General features: G+C 32.3%; 1 protein-coding gene across 4 annotated transcripts in view; it reads right to left on the reverse strand.

Annotated features, from left to right (window-relative positions):
- LOC124536734 (potassium voltage-gated channel protein Shaw-like) overlaps positions 1-26598 on the reverse strand; it is a 129291-nt gene that overhangs the window by 5101 nt on the left and 97592 nt on the right. For all 4 annotated transcript variants that reach the window (XM_047113312.1, XM_047113315.1, XM_047113313.1 and 1 more), the window contains exons 3-7: positions 25125-25335; positions 12553-12670; positions 2484-2678; positions 539-1219; positions 213-348 (exon numbers count right to left, since the gene is read on the reverse strand). In XM_047113312.1, coding sequence (XP_046969268.1) covers positions 213-348; positions 539-1219; positions 2484-2678; positions 12553-12670; positions 25125-25333 — 1339 coding nt within the window. In that variant the 5' untranslated portion in view covers positions 25334-25335. The remainder of the gene's footprint in view (positions 1-212; positions 349-538; positions 1220-2483; positions 2679-12552; positions 12671-25124; positions 25336-26598) is intronic.

A 26598-nucleotide genomic window follows, 5' to 3' on the forward strand; every position in this document is an offset into this window, starting at 1 on the left:
GCTGATGCAGGGAATTCATTGATGGAACCTATAACTTTTATTCAAAAGTGTTTGTAGCAACCTACTCGAACTAAGCTTTTTTTTGCTCAACCCGGAATGTAATTGTAATGTAAAACTACACGCAGTTTAAATAATATCAAGTATTAGGTAAAAGGTACAATAAATATAAGAATAAATACATATTAGTTAATATGAGCAAAGTGTAAACTCACGCAGTGGCGGCCTGGTGGGCTCCACGTTGATGACTCTTCGCCTTTTCTTTGGTAGCTTCGCACGGGCTTGCGTGTGTGAGTAGTACATCGCGAAGTTTGATACTATGACTGGTACGGGTAGAGCTATCGTTAACACCTGTTCGACCGAATATTATTAATTAGTATTTAACGTCCTGCCAAATCTTTTTTTAATTTCACTGTTAACATTAATATTAGGTATTAATTTTAAAAAATCTTGCCTAGCGGCCATAAAAGCCACCAAAAATATAGAATACATAATTTTTAGAGGATTCAGTATAATTTTTAGTAATGCATGAAATACTCACACCAGCCAAAGCACAAAGTGCGCCAACGAACATACCAACGTAGGTCTTCGGAGCCATGTCACCGTATCCCACTGTGGTCATCGTAACCAGCGCCCACCACAAACCCAATGGAATGCTGTTGAAGTCGTTGTGTGGGTTTGTTTGTATTCTCTCCGCGTAGTACACCAGGCTCGCGAAAATCACAATACCGAGCACCAAGAAAAATACTAAGAGCGTCAATTCCTTAGCTGACGCTCTAAAAGTCTGAATGAGGATCTTAAGACCAGACGAATGTCTTGTCAACTTAAACAGTCTCATGATACGTATGATGGAGAAAAATTCAAGAATGTCCGCATTCTCGACATGGGATGCGTATTTTTGAAGGATTAAGTCGATGTAGAAACTCATGGTTGCGATGTAATCGATGATGTTTACGGAAGATTTGACGAACTCGCACTTATTGGGCGAAGATATAAACCTAACAAGTATTTCGAGGGTGAACCAAGCGTTGCACACACATTCGATATAGAAAAAGGCTACGTGGGCGTTCGTTTGCACTTTGTCCAACGCCCAGCCCTGTGTTTGATTCGCGGTTGTCACTGTATAGTTCCTGATTACAGGCACTCGCATGTCCGGGTGCGTTTTCAGACAGAACGATATTATAGAAACACAAATAAAAAACACTGATATCACCCCGATTATCTGAAAAGAAAAGTATGCGTTAATATTTCAGGCAAAAATCTCGGCAATTAATTCTAAATAAAACTATAAATGAGTTTGTAGATAATATCACACATATGTTATCACAGTAAATAATATGAGATCATGTGTGAAATTACAAATTCACGACCAAGAATATACTGCATTCGTTGCATCTGTTGTTTTGCACAAAGAGATTAAAATTATTCGATTGGAAGAGTAGCCCGAAGTTATATAATTACGTATCAAAACAGAGAGGACTGTACTACCTCGTTAAATTAATACCATTAGCATAAATTTGAATCAGAAGCGTGAACCTGTAAAACTCCTGCGTTGCTGATAATCTCTTTACAATTTTAAAGGATTACATTTCTTTGGTCTTAAAAGAATAATTTAATTCACTGAATAAAATTATTATTGTACTTTTTTTACATGTAAAGTTCAAATTAAAAAAAAATCTTTTGGAATCCACAAGCGCCAAGTTCAAAGCCGGTATATATTTATTTTTTCCAGTACCTACTATTAATATTGCATAGCGAATACGGAGTTGGAACCTTAGAGCCAAGAATAAATTAGACTTAAATGTCACCTTGTTATTAAAACTTGTTGAAATTTTAATGAAACAAAAGAAGGTTACGGGTAAATTTTAGATTAATTGTTTATTTTAGCCTCAATTTATATTAATATATGTATAATAGTATAGGGGATTTATGGATGTGGTATTTCAGACCTGAATATGGATACGGACGTATGTATAAACAATATTTTATCGGTTTCGGATACGGCAATGAATATGAAATGTTTCGGATAGTTTCAGTACTTACATTAAATAGAAACTGTAACAGGAAAAGACAAACAATATAACAAGTTTTCAATGTTGAAAAATCCCACTTTTTAAAGCATTTATAGTTTCTACTTTAAACAGCCTTATTATTTTACGATCTTAATATAACATAAGGATTAATATAGTCATCAATATTTTCTAATATTTTATTTAAGAAATGTCGTTTTGTTCCTTATATGTTTTCATACTTTAAAATAAGTTAATATTACGGAAATAATCTCTTACAATGTTTTAACAGGGAAGGTCTTGAGCATGGACGTGAATATAGAGGAAAGGGACGATTAAAGAAACGATGGATGGATTGTGTGAAATGATGACGTCAGAATAAATAATGAAAAAAGAAGACAAGCTGGGCCGACATAAATAAGAATTGGGGTAGGAGCATAATGATCATGTTTTAAATTAAGCAGAAGAGTCACTGACCTTTGCCGCATTAGAACTATATGGCTCATCGAATAAAGACCACATTTGAGGCTTAAGCTGCTGCCACCACGACACCGTCCCGTTATAGTAGTCTTCCTCGAAACCAAATTTGCGAGCTACTTCTTCGTCAGATGGCTTCTCCGTGTCTAGATCTAGGCGATCTAGCACAGCTAAGGTCTCTTGAGTGTCCCGATGCTGTAATGAAAAATCAGTTATTAATTCACTACGTTTAATTCATTCACCACTCATTAACGATTTCGTTATTTATTTTACTGTTGTTTTGCGTTAAAAAAATAAGTTTAATATTACGTTTATTATGAGGTATACAAGATACCCGAATAAACGATGAATATATATACAAAAATACTAAAATATTGAATTTCGAATATGAACACCAGATAAAAATCAATGTCTAAATTATTATTTTATCAATTAGGCTCTTACAAGCCCTTTTATCATTATTTTCTGTATGATAATATCCAAAGATTCAATTGAATTTAAATCTATCATCAGTTTGGAGTACACTCACTAATTACTCATTTCATAAAATCCAAAATTAAAGTCAATTGAATACAGCATTTATAAATACGGACCTAAAATTCTTCCTTGTGGAACTCATTTTTATACAGATAGTGAAAGCTTTATTACAGTCGTGGAATTATTTTTGATGATAAGATCTGCAGATAATACGGTGTTACAGATAAAACTCTTGAATAATGATATATAACTAACGTAGAGCAATTAACGCTCTTCGCAATCAAATAATGAGTTTCATCGTGAGTTTGCAAATTTTAGCAGCGGGGCTTTTTCTATTTCAGATAAATCTATTTTTTTTTTTTTTTAGGTGTAGGGGCCTGTGTTCTACCTGATTGTAAGTGGTCATCACCTTCTATAGAATTTAGAATCGCAAGAAATTTGAACCATTCCTTCACCAATAGATCTCCAACCTTAGGAACCGTGTTTTTTTTGTTTTATATGTCTGTACTGGTACTCATTCACCCTTCAAAGCGAAACTCAAACAACTAAATATTGTTGCTTAACAGTAGGATATTGAGGTGGGAGCTATTCAGAAGGGTTTCCAAAAAGCCCTTCCACAAAAGAAATATTCTTAATTAGAAGATTTTGAGCATTGCATTATTGTGTGTAAATCTTAGAGGAACAAAATCAAATATTCCATTCACATATTTTATTATAAAGTGGAAGAACTCTGTAAGTATAACATGTAATTACTCACATCAGAGAGATCGCTATTACGTCTTGAAATATATGTTAATTCGTGGAGCATACGCAATTTCGACGACTTAACATATAATTAATCTGCTTTAAAGCGCTTGATACTGAATGCGACGTCAGCGTCGTTAGCGTATTCATACTGATGTTTTGTTGGAAATATTTTTAGAATTCTTTATTCAGAATGCCTTAAACGATTACGGTGTTACTTATAATATATTTATATAGATTTGTTTATCTATTATGTAATTTACTTATCTAATGAATTATTCAGACAATATTCATGAAACGGTAGATTTTTAAATAAACTACGTGTTTTGCATGAAGGCAGATGTCAATATGACTTTAATTCATCAGGATCCAATCTGCAAAGGTCTGCAAACCATTAATTTGGCAAATATACTATTCAGCTCTAAATACATTATATTTTTAGATCTTTTAAGCATCGTGTTTAATAATATATATTTTATAAAAATGTATTGTTAGTATAATTTAAAAAAGGAGTTGTTTTTGTTCTTTTATCTATAAAGATAATTAATTTAATTCAATCCTTAGTTTATCCTTTTAGGTGTGTCAATAGGGCACAGATTATTTTGCAAATATCAGGGATTGAGAAATTATAAAGCATTATAAATTAATTACTTGTAACATTTAAAAAGTTTTCGGTATCGCAAAGCTGACCTTTGCGTAGAATACCGACAAGGCCAATTAAGATATAATATTCCTACCGCCGAATTAATTTTCTGTTAACGCCTTTGATTCATCCCCAGCCAGCCATGACCACACGTAATGCGAATTTAATTTCAGAATGAAAATTAAATTTATCAAATATTCTTTCATAGTAATAATTTTATTTATGAAAGCAAGACGGATTATTTTTATAAATTTCGATTTATTTCGAGGCGTAGGCTTCCTCTCCTTTTAAAGAAGGTTATGAGCATATTCCACCACGCTGCTCCAGTGTGGGTTAGTTCACATGCAAGGCACATGTAGGTTTCCTCATGATGATTTCCTTCACCGCCGAGCTCGATATGAATTATAAATACAAATTAAGTACATGAAAATTCAGTGATGGTTGCCTGGATTTGAACACGTTATGTCATAATCATAATCAATTAAGATGTACGCGCTCTAACCAATGGACCATCTCGGCTCTTACGTATTAATTATGTATATTAAATTCAAACATTTATGTATTGGTTGGTTTTAAACCACGCTTCACTGTGGTCAGTTATACGAGCAGATAAAAGGAAAGATTATATCTAAAACCACAGTTCGGTTGTGAGTATTTAATGAACTCATTATACACTAATTACTTATAATAACATTTGATATGATACAAATAAATTTACGATTGAATTGATAACTAGCGCCATCTATTATTGTACAGCATAAGCAAAATATTCTCTTAAAAACAATAATTGTTCATTAGATTTTAACATATCTAGAAAACAAATGAAATATAAAATGAATTATGAACAAACTGACCAATAACAATAGCAGTTAATTGTTGATGTCAATGTTTAAAATTTAAAAATAGAATGAATTAGTAATCAACTATCTATTCTGAGCTACTAACAAACGGATTGGACGTTTAGGGGTTGAGAAATTAAATAATTCCGACTTATTCTTTCGAATATAAAATGTATAATGACAGAAAGAGAACATCGATATTTAATTAACCATTCAAACCATTCCTTATTAATGTAAGGTGGCAATACTAATGTGCCACTAACTTCACAACTAAGATAAATTCTAGTCTTACTAGACCTGCACAGGTCAGCTCGTTAAGGAATAAATATAAATAATAAACAATAATTAGTTGTGAACAGAATAAATAGAACAAATTTCATTAATTCACGTTTTAATTTTACTATAATATTACTAAATAAGAATAATATAATATACTAATTACGTAAATTACTATAACAGCGTACAAACAGATACTAATAATACGAAACGGTAAGCTGGCAATGACACAGCTGCTGATAATATTCTGCTATAATTTGACAGTAAAATTGGTGGAATCCAAAAATACATATCGAAATATATCGTTGAATTACATAATATTGAATTTTCAAAAACAGAACAAAAGCGTAAAATATTAACGACCATATAAAATTAAATAACAATGAAATCAATAAATGTAAATATAAATTATTGTAATGGCAACACAATTATATAAAACGTTAAGCGCCGAAATCAATGACGCGTAATGGCCGCAGTAATTTAATGCGAATATTTTGTTGCGATTTATTCAATTGTTTAACATAAATCAACTATAATAACATATATAATCATCATTACATGGTATATAACAAAGTCGCTTACCGCTGTCTGTTCATATGTATGCTTAGATCTTTTAAATTACGCAACGGATTTTGATGCATTTTTTTAATAGATAGAGTGATTCGAGTGAGTGATAATACATGGACAGTATTGTAACTAACAATTTTAGAAGTTTATAATGTGATTTCGTAAATAAACAAATTCTGTAGCAAATTTAGTATCAGTATTGCACCCGTGCGTAACCAGGACGGCTCGCTAGTTGTCTATAAAATTGGAACCAGTAAATTATTCTGAAACTCGAAACTCACCATTGAAGAAGAAAGTGAAATGTCAGAACATGATAAGCGACGTTAACTATAGTCAACATTTCATTGAGATCTATACTAATACTGTAAATGCGAAAGTAAATCTATCTGTTTGTCTCGCTTTCACGCCGAAACTACAGGACTAATTTAAATTAAATTTGGTTCACACATAGTCTCTTTTTAATTGGAAAAAAGTGTTGGAAAAGGTCTTAAATCTAAGTAATATTTCATGTTCATTTGTAAATATGAGTATATTCATATTTCCTACGCCAGCATAGCCGCGGGAAACAACTAGTTATTACATTTAAATTTGTCGTTCTATCCCCAAGTATAAACAGAATGGGTAAAACTTTGTTTGTTTCTATGTAAGGGGTTAGATCGAGATTCGAGAATTGGGTTATAAGTCTCGACTTATAATCAAATTATAAAAATTTGTAAGTCAGTTTAAGTGTATTTTATAAAATCTTGGATGCTATTTTTGGCGAAGCATCAGTGTGATAACTATTGGTTAATCTTGGGCGAACGTAGCCACTTACCGTCAGAGGACAAACTTGCTTATGTGCCAAAAAAATATTATAACATACTACTTGCATAAAATTCAAATCATTAAAATCTGCTAGTTTAGAAACCGACTTTTCAAAAATCAAATCAAAATATAAGTTATTCAAATAGGCTTTTACAAGCACTTTTGAATCGTCATTTAGCAACTGTTAGTTGTACCCCGTGGCTTCGCTTGCGTTTTATGCGAGTTGGTAGTCAAGCAAAAAAAATGTCTTTCCTTGGAGTTGAAGTATTTCTCACATAAAATTTCATCAAAATTTGGTTAATTGGTTTCATTGTGTAACAGTATGTTGTTAATGTTTTTGCATTTGCATTTTTATCGATGTATCGCTGATTAATTGAGCTGAGATGTCCCAGTGGATAGAAAGCGTGCATCTTAACTGATGATTGCGGGTTCAAATCCAGATAAGCACTACTATATATGTATGTGCTTAATTTGTATTTATAATTCATCTCGTGCTCGGCGGTGAAGGAAAACATCGTGAGGAAACCTGCATGTGTCTAATATCATCGAAATCCAGCCACATGTGCATTCCACCAACCCGCATTGGAACAGCGTGGTGAAATATGTTCCAAACCCTCTCCTTAATGGAAGAGGAGGCCTTATATCAGCAGTGGGAAATGTACAGGCTGTTACTTTACTTTTTACTTTTTTATATCGCTGATTTCATAAAGCTGAGTAATTATATTGTTATGAAACTATTGTTGAAAATAGCCACCGATATTGCGACGATATCGCGCAATATCATATATTTAATAATAACATATCGAAATGCGTCGCGTACGTTATAAAAAACGGACGATATGGTACAAACGAGAAAAGTTCGTGATGTTAAAACTTCTCGACCGAAATGATTACCCGTTTATTTTCGTTATACTTTTTGTTTATTACATTTTGGAAGTTGTAAGACATGATATGATCACTTTTGTTGGTGCGAATATTAGAAAGGTAATATATCGTTCTAAGTTTTCTAGTTCGCATAGATATAGTACTACAGAAATTTTCTCAATAATTGTGTAATGATATATGTACAGTCGGATAAGAAAAAATTCAAAATCAAAAAATCAAAATCAAAATAAACTTTATTCAAGTGGGCTTTTACAGGCACTTTTGAATCGTCAATTAACAATTGAGTGAAGCTCCCACCGGTTCGGAAAGTAGATTCTACCAATAAGAACCGGCAAGAAACTCAGAAGTTACTCTCTTTCAAAGGTTCGTCACCTTATCTATTTTCGTGTGCTCAGTGCGATAATCTGCTTTACCGATTGAAAATGATATATTGCGTCGCAATGATTTCATGTTTAGATTCAAAAGGTACTGAGAGTTTAAAACTTGATAAAGGAATGAATTTGAAAACTAACGAAGGGAAGACTGTACATTATCACAAATTCGAATGTTTAAAACGCTACAAATATAGAAGTATCAAACGCCAATTTTAGTTACGCTATAAAAAAAATGGTGGTAAGCTATGTTATAAAAACAAATTCGAAACTCACTACAGAATACGAACGTGAAAAATCGAAAACTTGTATAGGAAAGTTTGTCGCAACAAATTCTTAAATTTGTCAGCATGCAATCTCACACTTGTCGTCGAGCAAAGTAGCTGTCGAATCAAGTTCTTAAGTATTTGATACATTAATATACGTTTATAAATAACTATTTGTAGCCTGAGGCTTCGTTCGCGTTTATCTTGTTGTCAGATATTATGTATAAAAAAATAGCCCAGTTCCTTAGGGTTCAATCCTGTTCCAATTCCTGAAATGACTTGACAGATTTTGACGGGACTTCCATTAGCAGGTAATTGATGTAGAAATGAGTAACTTAGGCTGCTTTGATTTTTTATTATAAAAGCATAATAAAGTCACGCTGCAATGTTTAAATACTGTCCAGTACTCCGCGCAGCCCATGCACACCCACCCCCAATCCACCGCTACGTCAGGTGGGAACCAACGACTTAATCAAAAATCAAAATAAACTTTATTCAAGTGGGCCTTTACAAGCACTTTTGAATCGTCATTTAACAATTAAGTGAAGCTACCACCGGTTCGGAAAGTAGATACTACCGAGAAGAACCGGCAAGACTCTGTAGTTACTCTTTTTCAACATTTAAAAAATACAGTCATGTTAGTTAATACAATTATTTAAATTAATATTATACAGAATTAATAAGTTATATTGAAATCTGGAAATTAAATAATTTTTTTTTTGTTTAGTTCAAACGCGCAGGAAGTGGTGTGTAAGCTAGTTTTAAAACATAGCTCTTAAAAACCTGTGGTTTCCTCGTTTTAAAACTGTGTATCTAATATAATCCAGTTATTTTATCTACAATATTAAATAATGACTTCTATATTGTGCACCAATTAAAATATATATATTTTTTTAATATAGTATCAACCAATGATATTTTAATAAACAGATATGTTATATCCATACTAAACAACAAAAAAAGTGTGCCGCGCCGGGGACCGTTTATTTCAGTTTTTTTTTACATTTCGTTAAAAGCAAAAAGGATAGCTTGATAAAAACAATAAGTAAAAGGGATAACTAGATGTTTTAATTACGCAAAACGTATTACTACGTAATTATGATATGTTATAACGTATTACTACGTAAAACGACCAAAGGCAAACGTCCCAATTAGGATGTTTTCTAGTCTTCACTTTTTGCGCGTTAATAACATATCTGTTTACTATAACATCATTGGTATCAACGTATTGAACCACATATTTCTATTAAAAATATTCTATTATAATAGTGTATATATTTTTTTGTATTGTGAGTGTAACAATATCGCTTCGTATAACGATTTGAATGGAATTTGAATAAAAATTCCAAATGAGTTGTATTCAGATCCAACGATGCAACTTATTATTCAGTAATGGTTGAAATTCACGAAGTGTGTTGTTTATAATAACTAGATTTTGCTTACGAGTTGCATCGATTTGAAAGCCATTAGGATTGCATGCGTAATATAACCTCAAAATCAAATATAGGTACTCTATTTAAGTACACTCCTGCCAGTACCTGGGAATCATTATTTTATAAGATTTAATTAAATTTATAGATACCATTAGAAGAACCGACAAGAATCTCGATATGACTCTTTTCCACCAATCAATTTATGAACGTTATTATATTATAATATAATTGAATTACTATATAGTTACAACAACAGTATGTATGTTTCCCATTGCTATGCCAAGGCCTCTATACTATATAGTGATCAGGACTTAATTCTTGAAATATTCTGACCAATGATATGACAGTTATTTCATTTGCCACATATTCTAGAAATTATATTAATTAAAAGTGTAAGCGAGCAAGTTTATAACCTCACTCAAAGTCACAGGGGAATGGCAAAACCTTACCTGCCTTCATCCAAACATTCGCCAAAGTAGGAGAACTAAGAATATCTTGGCAATCAAAATCTATTTCAGCTTTTGATAGTGGAAGCTAGACCAATGAGCTGATTGAAGCTGACAGCTATAAGAATATTATATTGATTTTTTTTGTCAACGGTAGCCCTGATATGATCACAGATAAAAAAAATCCAAACATTGTAATGTTAGTTCCTTTTGACACTAAAGTGATATAAGAATCGTTCGGCTGTATAAAATGGTGACATAATTATTATACAAAGCCACGCCAAGATTATCGGATTTGGGTTTGTGTATAAAATGCTTCAATAAAATCTCTCTCATTTCGGAAAATCGGGAAAATATATCAACTTTACGCGATCAATTGGTTTTACTTCATAAAGAGTTATCGTTATCATCAAATTAAACACACTAAAAATCTTTGACATGAAAATACTCGACAAAAGAGAAACGTAGTATATGAAAATGAAATGGAAATATCAGTTAATATTCCTATCATTGAGAAGGTTTTGGACAACGCTTGAGTACGTAGTAAATGTATATAGTTATTAATTGTCCTCTTATATCGACAATGATGCTGCTTGAAAATAAAAAGCGAATAGGAACATCGAAGCTTTATTAACGTAATGAGGACAATAGAAAAAATATTGCCTGTTTAGATATTAAAGTGAAAACTGAAGATCAGGGGAAAAATGTATTACAAACTGTCACTGACTTTAGATATTGCATTGTTTTAATAAATCACAAAACTATATTCTATAAATATTTTAGTTGTCTCAGTTGATTCTTTCCGTTGAGATTAAAATATTCGTTTGGAAAAATAATACGGTTTTTATTTTGACTCGAAATTGAACTCATAAAAAATTGGAAAACCAGCCATTCGTTTGCTCAACACCGTGCAAGAAAGGTGTTCTGGCCAAAATATTTATAGCATAAAGATAGTAGTAGTAGACTTTAATAATAATTAGAGACATAACATCGTCCAAAGTATAGTGTTAATAGTGAAAAATAAAGTGTTGTACAGTTTATGTAACTAAGATAATAAGCAAACGGCGTATAAAAACTTGACTTGTTTTTGTTTCGGGATTGAAACGGATGAATTCACCAATCAGCTGCTTATCTACTAGGCCGGTGCGCTTCAAATAAACAATTTACAAGGATAAGGTTTTATCATAGAGGTTATTATGATATTATTATGATTGCTATGATTGTGCTATCCGGTTTATATGGCATATGAAATCATTAATCAATACCATTGTTATAGATGTCACCCCAAACCTTTTAATATGTCCTACTTTTACTTCTACTTTATTAACCTAATAATTAATAACATTAAATGCTTTAGTATATACAAATATAAACCAACTGTATAAATCTTGACCGCGTGGAATAGTGGCAAGAATGCTAGCAGCATATCCCCGTTGAATCGCAACTCCGATCCTCTGGACAAAAAACGAACCAGCCTTCCTGTCACCAGTGGAGGCAATGAGGCGAGGTGTTATACTTTTTATGAAGCTTTTTGCACCACTACTCCAAGGGCGAAGCATTTCGACATCAAATATACTACTTTTATAACCCAAATCAAGATACTTTTAATCCCAAAATTGTCGACGTCATCCTAAAGGCTACTATAGGCATATTGTATACTAAATTCATATTTTTGTTTTAGTTAGTTTAGTTTTAGTTAGCATACTGACTATTCTCACAAACTCAATCTAAATTAAATTCAATATGGAAGCATGAGTAGACTATCACTGCTTCGGAAAAGAAAATACCCTGATCTGAAAAGAACCGGAGAAAGAAACTCAGCGGGTCTTTTTTTAATTTCGGACAATTATGTTATTCACATATATTGAATATGATTTTAAATAGCGAAGAGGCGATCGTTTAATTCCCAGCCCATCAATAATAAACTCACTAATTACCTATATAATAATCCGTCGCACACAAGGGTTTCTTAACCATTTTTTTTTTATTTGGCAACAAAATCATTTTGAAAGCTTTCTGTGATCCTGGTGTAGAATAATATATATTGCCCGGCGAAACAGTTACTGAGTAGTATTAGTAGTCGAGTAACAGGAGTAACAGGTTTGTGTTTGTTCCTTTTACATGGAAATTATAGTCCACTTAAAAATACAACTTATACCGAAAATAAAGGATTTTATGACTCTTGTTTCTGTATTAAACTAACTCACTTACCTTCCAAGCCGGAACACACCACATAGTAATGTTTGACGTTCAAATAAAGAGTGGGCTGTACTTTACATTCTGATTCTTGTGGAAACAATTGACAACTAGATAATAACCTGCGTGTACGTCATCCAGCAGCACGGCTCCACCTGGTTCGCGTCCAGGCCCCAGAACTCCAGCTCTTCCTCAAACAGCGGCCCGCAGACATCCGTCGGGTAGTGAAGCTTTCCCGTTCTGAAATTAAAATAGTATTTTAATCTGAAGGTAACCGTTAAATATTAGTTTTCTTATTTGTATATCATCATATCATAGTTAAGTTAAGAATCAATGTTTCTTTCTTATTAATCTAGTTGAAATATTATATATATTATATATACGACCATAATAATATAATAAATAAATGTTGGACAAAATCACATCCAACATCTCATCCCAATGTAAGTAGCGAAAGCACTTGTGTAATGGAAAATCAGAAGTAACGACGGTAACACAAACACCCATATCCAAGATAACATAAAAAACAATGAACTTTTTCTACATCGATTCGGTCGGGAATAGAACCCGGGACGTCGGAGTGTCGTACATATGAAAACCGGTGTACGAACTACTTGACCACGGAGGTCGTCAAAAACACTTTAAGAACATGTAATTTATTTGTGAATTAATAATTTTAATACTATATTTTAATTATATATTTTTGCTCAAATATGTATTTTTCGTTGTATTTTTAAAAAGAAAAATTATATATTTAGAAAAGTCTTGTTTAGATTTAAGGATAAGGCTCCACGACGGATTGGGTACAATTATATCTAATCAATAAATAATTAATCAATGCATGTATTACACGTATTGATTACCAAACGTATAGAAATATCCACTTTCTAGCCATCGTAATAAAGTTGATATTACTGTACATAGTATTGCACTTATGTCAAGTATACTTTCGCAATGCTGGGCTCTTCAGAATAGTCCTTACAGATGAACTATTCTCGAGGGAGTTGATAAAATAATTAATGGTCTACTTCGTTTTCTGCTTACAAATTGGGTCTCTAGGCTAAAGCCTTAGCTGTATATAAATTTAACATATTATACTACGTTACCTTATATATATATATATATATATATATATATACATATGTTGTTAAGTTATGGTCGAGCAAATGGGTCATCAGATGATATGTGGTCTCCACTCTTCATAGACATTGGCACTCTATACAACTTTAATAATGGCTCCCCCACCCTCAGAACCGGAAATCAAGCTAGAAGTGAAATATGAGTTGGTGGTATCAGACGAGTTTACACAAAGCCCTACCGCCAAACAAATATAAAAATCTTTAATATAAAAGAGTTTTATGAAAAATCTAGAATATTCCAAGAAACAATATCACATTCAACATCTTGTATCATTATAAAAAGTATTCTCTTGCGTTTGTTAGAAAAATGTTTTAGTTTTCTTGACAACAAAAGATTCTTGTAATGTAACTTGAAAACACTGTCGAGTATTTTATTTAAAAGAGATATTAAAAACCAACATTCACTTGTGGTCGTTTAAAATTAGATAGTCATACAAACACCACATTGTATGTATTGTTATATCGTGTAGCTTTTAATATTGCTTGTATACATATACGTCAGTTTAAGCTAGTTCGTCATAAACTTACGATTCATATAAGAATCAGATTTTGTTTTGCTGACCTTACTAAAAAGTAAGGTCAGCAAAACAAAAACCATAAGAAAAATCTTATGTTTTTTAAATGGCAGTCAATATCATTCATGAACAAAAATTATTCTACTATTATAATTTTTAATTTAGCTAGCTTTGTTGGCGTAAGATTTTTATTCATGCCGTATAATAACTTGGCCTATATCAACACTAATATTATCAATATGAAAAGTTAAAAAATGGGTCTGTTTGACTTTATATTTTTCTGTGCGTCTGTCTGCTTGTATCTATCTGTTACGCTTTCACGACCAAACCACAAACCCGAGTTTGATAAAAAGAATGATAAAAATTTGAAAATGTTCGTGCTCGATAAGAACTGAATTACAATAATTTCTTACATACAAAAATTTTTTTAAAAAAGAACACGGAAATAATAAATAAAGTGACTGTAAAGACTTATTGAACAGTGATAAAACTTACATCAATATATAATTTTCCAATATGAAGTCCATTAGACCTTATCATTATTACTTTAAGGATCATTTATTTTACATTCGATTTTATTAGTTGGTAATTGAGAATAAGTTTAAGTTCCAACTTTATAATATGTTACTCTGAAAATTCTATAACGAATCGACGTAATACTTATTGTAGTCAACTTCGAACTTTCCATTTGAAACTGAGAAATTCTTATAAATAGGTTGAAAGAGTCGCAGAAGTTTATTTCAAGAATTCGTAAGTGACTACTTTCCCAAGGACTGTATCCCTTAAATGCTTGGGGCGTTTCTACTTGGATTTAAAAGCGCAAAGTTTGGCGTTCATTAATCGACTCGATTTATCCTTATTTTAGTAAATCGTGGAACCTTTATTTGTGTTATTTTCGGTTAAGTTTTTGGGTCAATAATCTCACCAACAAAGAAGTAAATTCACATTTAGTTTACTAAGAGATGAGATAGCCCAGTGGAGAGCTGAGATGGCCCAGTGGTTAGAACGCGTGCATCTTAACCGATGATTGTGGGTTCAAACCCAGGAAAGCACCGCTGATTCATGTGCTTAATTTGTCTTAATAATTCATATCGTACTCAGCCGTGAAGGAAAACATCGTGAGGAAACCTGCATGTGACAAATTTCATAGAAATTCTGCCACATGTATATTCCACCAACCTGCATTGGAATAGCGTGGTGGAATATGTTCCAAACCTTTTTCTCAAAGGGAGAGGAGGCCTTTAGGCCAGCAGTGGGAATTTGCAGGCTGTTGTTGTTGTTGTTACTAGGTTAATATAGGTATGTAAAATAAGTGGTCGTACGCAGTTCGCGCTAAGGGCGTTGGTGGTTATGTGTTAGGAATAAAAAGGTAGCATACACCCTTTACAGAGCCAGCTTGCTTCATAGAATATTTCATCAAATTCCCGTCAATGATTTGGCCGTAAAGACCATAAGAGAGCAAACAGATATAGTCACTTTTGTCATTTTTAAAATTAGTATTCATTACATAGTATTTGGCATGAGTTACGAAATATTTAGTAGAAGAAGACTGGCGTTGTTAGGAATTTATAATTCTTCATAAATTTCAACTGAATGCCAATACGTCATCAACCAAACCTAACTTACCTTCTTCTCCCTTCAAATAGAAATAAAACAATACCAATAATATTAGCTGACTAGAATACTTGGTATTGTTTCGTGGTAAATTATCTAACGCGTGGGTGGCAGAAAATCTTAAGTCTCTACTGTAAAATAAAATTATTATACTTTTTTTAGATTAAAGTATATTTTTGACAACCAATACGAAATTACAATGCTTCTGTAACAAATAGATATTTAAAGAATTTGGTTAAAAAATGTAAATTAAAAACAACGTAACTGATGTTGCTTAAAGAAATTAATCAAATTTCTAATTTCAATGGAAGTTCATAAAATTCGAAAAACGAAATTGTGTTCGAAATTTAATTTGAAACGTATATAAAAATAGTGTATCAATATTGACATTGCGTCGGGAGTTACTCGGAGCTTAAACAGTCGCCAATAATAAATTTGTCAGTGCAGTCTCCCGTTGAACTTTAAAAGCTCGTGTTCGTAAATCAATAACGTCTCTGGTACAGGAGATTAAACATGTTGTTCAACCAGAAAGCGCTTTAACAACTTAAATATTTTATTAGTAGCTTATTCCCATAGCTTTCTATACTATATTTAAGGCCTGCGACCTTAGTTTACATATAAACGAGCTAGTTAAAGTAAAAAAGCATATTTCGTTAAAACATGCTTTAGAATAGAAGGGAAATTCTTTGTTGCGAACAATTTCCATCTAGATGTATTAATTAATTTAAGTTAAAATAAGAGAATAGTATTTAGTAGAAAGTGCAAAGGTGGTCTTGATTCTTAAATAAATGTATTTTTTAATTAAAAAAATATATGCATGTAATAACTTTTTAAATGTACCAGTATTATTATAAAATATTTCTATTTAATTAAAATTGTAAGACTTAATTAAATATTCTAATTAATTTTCTTTTATATATGTAAACTTTGCTATACGATTGTTAATTAATAAATTTATTAAAATATTAATCTACTAATATTACGCATAAAAATATATACTTAGTTCAGTAACTTATTAGTTATTGAAGTGAAAGATTAGTTAATGTTGTCAATCGTATCTTTGCTTTAAATTTTATTTACGATCACTTGGTGGTAGGGCTTTATTCAAGCCCGTCTGGGTAGGTATGACCCACTCAGTATTGTTGTGTTCCGGTTTGAAGGGTGAGTGAGTCAGTGTAACTACAGATACCAGGGACATAGCATCTTAGTTACTAAGGTTGGTGGGAAATTGGCGATGTAAGGAATAGTTAATATTACTTACAGCGTCATTGTCTATGGGTGATGGTGACCACTTATCATCAAGTGGCCCATAACCTATACTGTAAAAAAACGATTATAAAAATCATCAGTAAGATAAATTAATTATAATATTGCCCTTGAGCATTGTCTAACTAAATATCAATTGGTTAATGATGAACTTCGTAGCAAAAATATCAATTCCGAAATGGCCAATTTGACCCCGATACCAAATTTATCCCCAAACAACCGAACTGTCTTGCCTTTATCAATTAAATTAATTTGCCCTTAACCAGACACTTGAGATAATAAATCGTAGCCTCAGATCGTATTGGTTAAAATTAATAATGCTAATTGTTAATGCCAGATGTTTGAAACCGGATATTCCTTTGTTGGTTTTAAAAACATCTTGAAAGTATAATAATAATATTGATGGAAAACTTTCCAAATGGTTCATAGAAATTGATAATCAAATCAATTTTCTTCAAGTAAACTTCACAAAACGTTTTTGAATCGTCAATATTTAAATACTACCACCGTTTCGGAAAGCGGACTCCTGTTAGATTATTTCCTTTTAGATTAGCTCAACATAATTCTATCGGCTCAATTTGTGAATAAACCCAGGCCAAGCCTTCCCCTATCATCTTCTTGCAAATAGATATACGAGGCAGACAATGTCATTGATATCGACGATGGTACCATTCAATCGTCTGATTCACTATCTAGTCGAACTTAGTTGATCAATCAAATGGAGTATTGACGTAATCTAGTTCGAATATATTTTTAAAATATCCGCCGTCCGTTCAATATTATTCGAAACTATTATTTTTGCATCCCATTGACTGTTAGTGGCCAATTGATGGATCAAACAAAAGGATTGGATTTAACGTTTGAATAAATATTGTGAATCGAGAGGGTGCAGATAATAATACACAAATCTTATCCAAAAATTGATGAACCTAGTCAATATAGAGACTCAGACAAGTGCACATAAATGAAAAAAATATATAACTATGAGCCCTCGTCGTTCAAATGGAGTTCCAACAAATATAGTAGACTTCATAAAAGATAAGAATAGAAATAGATAAAAGTTATCGTCTCGATAAAATCTTCAATCATATAAATCTGATAGATTTAGATAGTCTTCTTACTTTATGAAGAGCTTGTAAAAAGTAAATTATTCTTTGATTTCATTAATGTCAAAAGTCAGGCGTAATAAAACGTACATTTTTAAATGTTAAAAAATATGTACGGTTTTAAACTTTTATTGTTATAACGTTGGGATCAAATTCGTAGCAGAGACAATTCGCATGAATAATATTTTCGGAGTTCATAAGGTTGAATAATTTTGGTACGTTGTTACCATAAATGAAAAAGGTCGCCTCCTAAAATGCCCTAACTAAACAAATGAAGGGTGAAAGAAAATAAAATGTTGGTTCTGACTTTGAAAATAAACTTGTATCAATATATGCCTTGAGGTTTTCCACATGATTTGTTATGAAATCAATGATTTATTTACCTTTGAAGTTTTTTCAACAATTTTATACAATAGATTTAAAGAGGTAAAATTTTCTGATGAATGGGATAATATATTGGTTAAAGAAATATATTGGTAAAGTTAGACAGAACTATTAAAATTTAGTATATTTGTAACGTTCCAAAAGTTGTTGCCAAATTTTTTTGTGATGAATAATGAAGTAGTAACAAGTTCCAACTTTAGTTTAAAGATTCAACCCGTGTGTTTTATTTTATGATAAAGTTTGGCGGACGAGCATATGGGTCACCTAATGGTAAGTGGTCGACATCACCCATAGACAATGACGCTGTAAGAAATATTACAATTCCTTACATTGTCAATGTGCCACCAACCCGGGAACTAAGATGTCACGTCCCTTGTGCCTGTAGTTACACTGGCTCACTCACCCTTCAAACCGGTACACAACAATACTGAGCACTGTTATTTGGTGGTAGAATAGCTGATGAGTGGGTGGTATCTACCCAGACGGGCTTGCACTGAGCCCTACCACCAAGTAAACACCACCATGTTGCTAGTCGTAGGTCAATGAGAATCATTGATGTTATGGCTTCATAAGGAAAATACTGTCAATCAAGAGAAATTAAAGAGGATATATATAAAATAACTAAAAACACAAAATAGCTCTATGAAACGGAACTGAAGTGCAAATAAGTCTACGTAATATATGTGACTTTATTGCTCGTAGAATCGATAGTTGATGTTCCAAGGTTTCAAAATGTATATGAAGATCATCCACTGGATCATTGTAACACCTGTTAAGTAGTATCTTAGATACATAGAAGGAATATGAATGGAATCATAAATTTGGATTGAGAACAATATGAAAAAGGTAATAGAATCATCAAAAAATGCTATAAACATTTAAATAAAAACGAGACCGTTAAAGCACCAAATTATTGGTTAGCTAAATTCTTCTGTTTTTGAAGTTTTGTATTAATTGCTTTAATTTTTAATCGGGTCAATAATACTGACTTACTTAAGTACCATAAAAAGCAATCCAAAGTACCCTGATACAACAGACAAAATATATTATTTTTAATTTCAATTTTCTTCCTTTGACACTCGTCAATGATAATACTTAATTCTAAATAAAACACTTATCTCCGAAAATCTGAAGTTTCACGGAAAAACAATTTGAGAGTACGAATTTATGAATAGATCGCTAATTCGTATTGAATTTTAAGTATATTTATTTATAAAACTGAGTTTTAATATATTATGGATAAAGATTTATGTTTTCAACCCGTAAAAATACTGAATAAAGGTGAAAGTGAAGATGAAATTAAGTTACGATAAGTAGACTAAACCATTACTAACCACATGGGTATCTTCCAAAATATCCAATTATCTCTTATTTTTAAAACGTGCTTCCATTTATGATTATAGTATTTACTTGGTAGGGCTTTGTTCAAGCCCATCTGGACTGGTGCAAGTCACTCATCAGACATATTATTACCAAACACTAGAACTCAGTATTGGTGTACTACTGGGATATAATATCTGAAATTCCACGCTGGTGACGCTGTGCTATTGTAAGTATTAGTTACCATTACAGGCATTGAGTTTATGCTATGTATATTACCCTGGGATGGTCCATTTGTACGCCCATATACCTATATCACAAAAAAGAGGGCATCGAAATATATTGACAGATATCGACAAAGAAAAAAATATGAAAAACGTTTGTGCTCAATGGTCATTCGTTTTGTGTCCTGTTGATTGATGGACTAAGTGAAAGGTCTATGTCTGCTGGACAAATGCTGCAAAAAATAAACGAAACGAGACGGAATGTTTTTATCAACGCCTTTATCCTCATATGGTAGTGTACTCGTATATATTTACAAAATTGAGCTATTGAAGGGTATACAATACAATACAATACGTAATCAAAATCAAAATATACCTTCTTCAAGTAGGCTTTTGATACGTCATTTAACAACTACATTAAGTAAAGCTACTACCGATTTGGAAAGCAGATACCAATAGAACTGGCAAGAAACTGAGTAGTTACTCTTTTTCAACATTTAAAAATACTGTTATGTTAGTTAAATATATGTAAATATCCTGCCTGGAAGTCAAAAAATATAAATTCCACGCTTTTTTATTGAATGTATAATCTTGTACCGAATAATATATTTTACCAATATATTTTTACGAATGTTTTGAATTTATGAAACGGGAATGTTCAAAATATACGTTAAAAAAAACAGTAATCTGCATGGAAATTTTGTTGTCCGGGACTATAATAGTTTGTCTGAAATATCAATCTTATCTAATATTTTTTTTTCTTTGTAAGTTTTTTGTTAATAGTTTTGTAAATAATATAATCCTAGATACATGTTGCTCATACACAAACGAAACTGTTATATATGTATGTATACCCATATATTTATTATTTTATGCAGACTTCTCGCGAGTAAGGCTTCGATAGCATTTTCGACGTTCATTTGTTACGGATCCCAAAAATAGCTATCTAGGTCGCAGTATCGAACGTATCAGAAAAATTTAAGCTGAAGTGCTTTTCACTGTAAAACGTCAAGATTTCGTCACTTATTTGAAATTGGAGACGCGATACTTCAATTATTGTACGTCGCATTATTAAACCTTTCGAAACTTTTTGTCAACTGTTGTAAAAAAATCGTGTTTTAGAAGGAGTGTTTTTAATGATTTTTAAAGTCGAATCCTCTTTTGAAACTAAATCAATGATCAAAATCAAAATATACTTTATTTAAGTAGGCTTTAAAAATTACTCTTGAATCGTCATTTTATGGATTATATTTAGTGAAGCTACCAATATTTCTAATCAATAGTTAGTCTTTTTCATCATTTAAAATACAAAGTTATGTTACTTAAATACAATTTAATATATCATCTATAAAGATAACATCATCTTTATAGATATTACATAGTAATAAAGGTGAGTTTGTATTATGATTGTATTCACAGTTGTGAGAATCATATTGTTAAAATTAAAAAAAACACTGTTTGATTAGTTCTTTGGTACTAATCTCGTGATGAATAAATCGTACTTTAAAAGCCTATCCCACTGAAGACGTATATGTACAGTTATTGGTAGGATAAACGTTAAATGGACAAATACACAGTTTTCACGACTAAGTTACTTATTTCTTCTCCTGATGTTGCCGAGTCATTGATGAAAGAAAATGTAAGAGCTTGCAAATCTAACTTTAATTTTACCCTTGTAAACCCCAACGACATAATACGCGCCTTTAAGTCATTAGACATCAAGAAAACGGCTGATTTATGGGGTATTTCTCTAAAGGTGATAAATTCGATTATTGATGTGATTGCACCTTATCTTGCTTTAATATTTAATAGTTGTGTCCAATGTGGTATATTTCCTGACCTGATGAAACATAGTAAAGTTATTCCAATATTTAAATCTGGTAGTTCTTCAGACCCCAAAAACTATAGGCTAATTTCAATTCTACCTACCCTGAGCAAAATATTTGAGAAAATAATTCTAAACCAATTATTAGAACACTTTAACAAACATAATCTGCTTCATAGTAAACAATTTGGCTTCACGCGGGGTCGCTCGACTACAGACGCTGGTATCGAGCTTATTAAGAATATCTATGAAGCCTGGGAAGAGTCACGGGATGCCTTAGGGATTTTCTGTGACTTATCCAAAGCCTTTGATTGTGTTCAACATGAGACTCTGGTCAGGAAACTTTATCACTATGGAATTAGAGAATGTGCGCTCGACCTTCTGACTTCCTATCTTAACAATAGAATTCAGAGGGTTGACGTTAAAGGAAAAAGGTCTCCTGGGGTCTCAGTTGGTATGGGGGTCCCTCAGGGATCAATTCTTGGACCTTTTCTGTTTCTCACATATATAAATGACTTGCCCTTTCTTGTTGGGAACAAACATGATATAGTATTGTTTGCTGATGACACCTCCTTAGTTTTTAAAATTAATAGAAAACAGGTACAGTACGACGACGTAAACAATGCTATAGCTGATATAGTACATTGGTTTAGCGTAAATAATCTTAAACTAAATAATAATAAAACTAAAATTGTGAAATTTAGTACGCCAAATGTACAAAATGTAAAAGCCGATGTACTCATCAATGGGGAATCGATGGATCCAATTGATTCTGCTGAGTTTCTTGGCCTTACTGTTGATGCCAAGTTGCAATGGGGCCCCCATATTGACGGATTGGCGAGTAGACTGAGTTCTGCGGCATTCGCGGTCAAAAAAATTAGATTATGTACCGATGTTGATACGGCTCGCTTAGTATATTTCAGCTACTTTCATAGTATAATGTCATACGGTATTGTGCTGTGGGGCACTGCAGCCGCTATCCATACCATATTTGTGCTACAGAAGAGGGCTATTCGCGCAATCTACAACCTAGGAGCTAAAGAATCGTTAAGGAATAAATTTAAAGAAATCAAGATATTGACTGTTGCTTCTCAATATATATTCTCTAATGTTATGTATGTACGAAAAAATATTAATGATTTCATGAGAAAATGTGATACTCATAACATTGGTACAAGGAACAAACACAAACTTGTTACTCCTGTTACTCGACTACATAGAGTCAGTAACTCCTTTGTGGGGCAATGTATACGGTTTTACAACAGGATCCCAGAAAGCGTTCAAAATGCCTCTGTTGCCAAATTAAAAAAAAATTAATAAGGAACGCTTGTGTGCAAAAGGTTATTATACAATTAATGAGTTTATGATCGATAGCACACCTTGGGAATGATACGATCGCCTCCTGGCTGTTTCATCTCATATTAAATTGTTTATTTATATAATACATAAGACAAACAAAAAAAAACCCGCTGAGTTTCTTTCGCCGGTTCTTCTCAGGTCAGGGTATTTTCTTTCCGAACCGGTGGTAGTGTTTCAATTGACCATCAATAAGAAAGTGTAATGCTTCTACATTGAATAAAGATATTTGAGTTTGAGTTTGAATAGAGCCACAAAAACGTCATCTCCTTTTTATTACTAAATTTTTAAATGAAAGAGGTCAATGAACTTTACCTTAGTTTTTTGTGTCCAACCAGTCCAGTCCTTTTTACTAAAATATCATTTGTAATAAAGATTTTAATAACGAAAGACTATTACGAAAATAAACTATTCCATAAAGATAAAAAGAAATAACAGTAAAGAAATTGAATAGAATTTTTAATAAGCGATGATTACGTAATTTATGAATAATATTTTTTTAAATAATATTATGCTTAGCGACAAAGCAGATATTGAATTTTATTCATGGAATATGTCTTCACTTATGTATTTATTATGAGTGAGATATTTTTAATATGTTGAAGATATTTGATTCGAGACACGAGTTCATTTTAATATATTTCACTTCGTGGTAGGACTGACTGCACGCACGTCTTAGTAGATATTCTTTTACTACAGCTGTACTTAGTATTGTTTGTTATGTGACGGTTTGAAGGGTAAATAACGACACAGGGGACATACCTATCTCTAATATTTCTCAAATCTCCTAAATCGGATGGAACGTCCGGCTACCTATTTTATAAAATATTTGTATTCGGTATTTATTCATTATTATGAATTGTGAGCCTTTAGAATATTATACGTTGATAGAATAATAAAATGAAAGGATATCTTATTCAATTAGGCTGAAACCGTCAATTTACAAGATTATGTCAGATGTATATGTACATGTAGAATATTGAATGAAATGAATGAAGAATGAAAGTTAATAATTACTCTTTTTATCAACTACTAGCGGTCGCCCGCGGCTTCGCCCGCGTAGATAACGGTTCATAATCAGTCTTCTAATAACCCTACTGCTGACGCACGGCACATTTGAAGAATTACTGCAACCGGCGCTTGGATCTATTGTGATAAACCTCAAATTCGTGCTCACAACACCTCAGCCAGACCAACATCAGCCACGAATCTGATGAGGTTCTTAGGGTCGGAGGCCATTATGCCCTCTAAGGACCGGAGTTAGAACATTTTATAGTTCTATCTTTTATAGTTTAGGCATCATACGCAAAAAATCAACTTTTTTGTAGATTTTTTCCTTTTTTGTCCGAAAAACCCAAAATATCTTACGGAACCCTATTTTTTTTTTCAAAATAAAATTTAGCCTATGTTATGCGGGATTAATTTAGCTTTCGAATGATGAAAGAATTTTTAAAATCGGTCCAGTAGTTTTTGAGCCTATTCATTACAACCAAACAAACAAAGTTTTCCTCTTTATAATATTAGTGTAGATATTACAATTTTCAATTAAGTATTATTAATTAAGTACATATAAAGTAAATTTTATTTAGATTTGTTCAATAACTAAACTAAGTAAATAATTTCTTTTTCGAAAAATTGGAAGATGGGAGACCATTTATAGGTTAAAAAAATAGAACACATAGAAGGTTGGTAATATTAGATATACGAAAGAACAGTTAACTGCTAAAATGTTTTGTTTTTTTTTTAATTATTCTATATCGAATTAACTACTAATTAAAAATACTAGCAAATCATGAACTCAACCGAAAATATAAAAATAATGAAATATATTAGGACATCACCAATCAGTTTCGCAATTTCTTATTGGAGAGCTGTTTAGAAGTTTCTCGATCATTCAAATTTACTGGTTATAAAACAAAGGATATTATTATACCAATAATCCTACCTGTAGTAGTTGAGAACCTGCGCGAAGACGCCGGGGTGTCTGTCGAAGAAGTACTCGTTGAGTACGGGGTCGTAGTTAGCGAGCGCCTCCGTCAGACGGGACAGCCGCGTCGCCGGGATCTTCTTCAACGTAGCCTTATAGGTCTCATGTCTGATGCCACCCACGTTCAAAACTACGCGGTTCTCCGCGTCCATATTGAGGAGATTCATTTCTGTTAAAAAAAAAAAGCATAATTATACCAATCGAATGTTAGAGACGCTATTTGTATTTTATAATGATGCGCAATTAAAAAGTAACGTAATCATATGTAATCATAAGTAATAGTAACAGCCTGTAAATTTCCCACTGCCGGGCTAAGGTCTCCTCTCTAATTAACGAGAGGGTTTTGGAACATGTTCCACCACGATGTTCCAATGCGGGTTGATAAAATGCACGTGGCAAAATTTCAATGAAATTAAACACATGCAGGTTTTATCACGATGTTTTCCTTCACCGCCAAGCACGCGATGAATTATAAACACAAATTAAGCACATGTATATAGTGGTGCTTGCCTAGGTTTGTATCCAAAATCGTCGGTTAAAATTCACGCATCACAACGCCATCTCAGCTCACATATGTTATCGCTTAGTTGTAATGACTTTTGTTTTTGGTTACATTATTAATAGCGTGTCTCATTAAATACTTATTTATTCCAAAAGCACATCCCAATAGAAGGACATTTCCGGTCCATTACTGTTCAGATACAGTTAAAGGTTAAAGGTTTACGTGTTTTTGTACGAACTCGGACTTTATCAAGTGATTATACGAAACGGTACTGACAGCGGTCTCCTAGTGAATAATTTAAGCTGGTGATTATATGAATATTTTGTAAGGCCGCGGTCATTCCATTGTTATGCTACCTTAAAGCAACTAAAATAAACATTACAAAACTTATGGTTTTCAACTACAGAGCACATTATAAATTACTAGCTATCGCCCGCGGCTTCGCTCGCCTTTTAGAGGGTCGGTTTTCATGTGTTAGACAAAAAAAGTAGTCTATGTCCTTCCTAGGAGCTAAAATTAGCTTCATAGCAAATTTCATCAAATTCGGTTCATTAGTATGAAAGTGAAAGAGGGACAGACATAGTTACTATAACATTTATAAAGTTAGTATAGATTGTGCAGTTTCTCTCTTTTGGCCTTAAATATTATTATTATTTTGTTGAAAATATTCTGTGCGTATTGTATTTTATTTATGAGACTATGCGTGGTTATTTATGTTGTCATGGAAATATATAATGCTAACTTTTTTTTTAAATGTAAATCGAAGGAAAGATAACCCAAAATGTTTTCAATTTTACATCGCAGTGATTGATTTTTTTCTAATATATGTACATATTGTTATCTCCTTTGGAAATCTCAATTATTTTTGATTCAAGGTCAATTCAGGTTTTCAGCTACGAGATGGTCAGTACCAGCCGAGAGTTGGCTCGA

The sequence above is a fragment of the Vanessa cardui genome, chromosome 17 (genome assembly GCF_905220365.1).
Source record: "Vanessa cardui chromosome 17, ilVanCard2.1, whole genome shotgun sequence".
In the NCBI taxonomy this organism is placed as follows: Eukaryota; Metazoa; Arthropoda; class Insecta; order Lepidoptera; family Nymphalidae; genus Vanessa; species Vanessa cardui.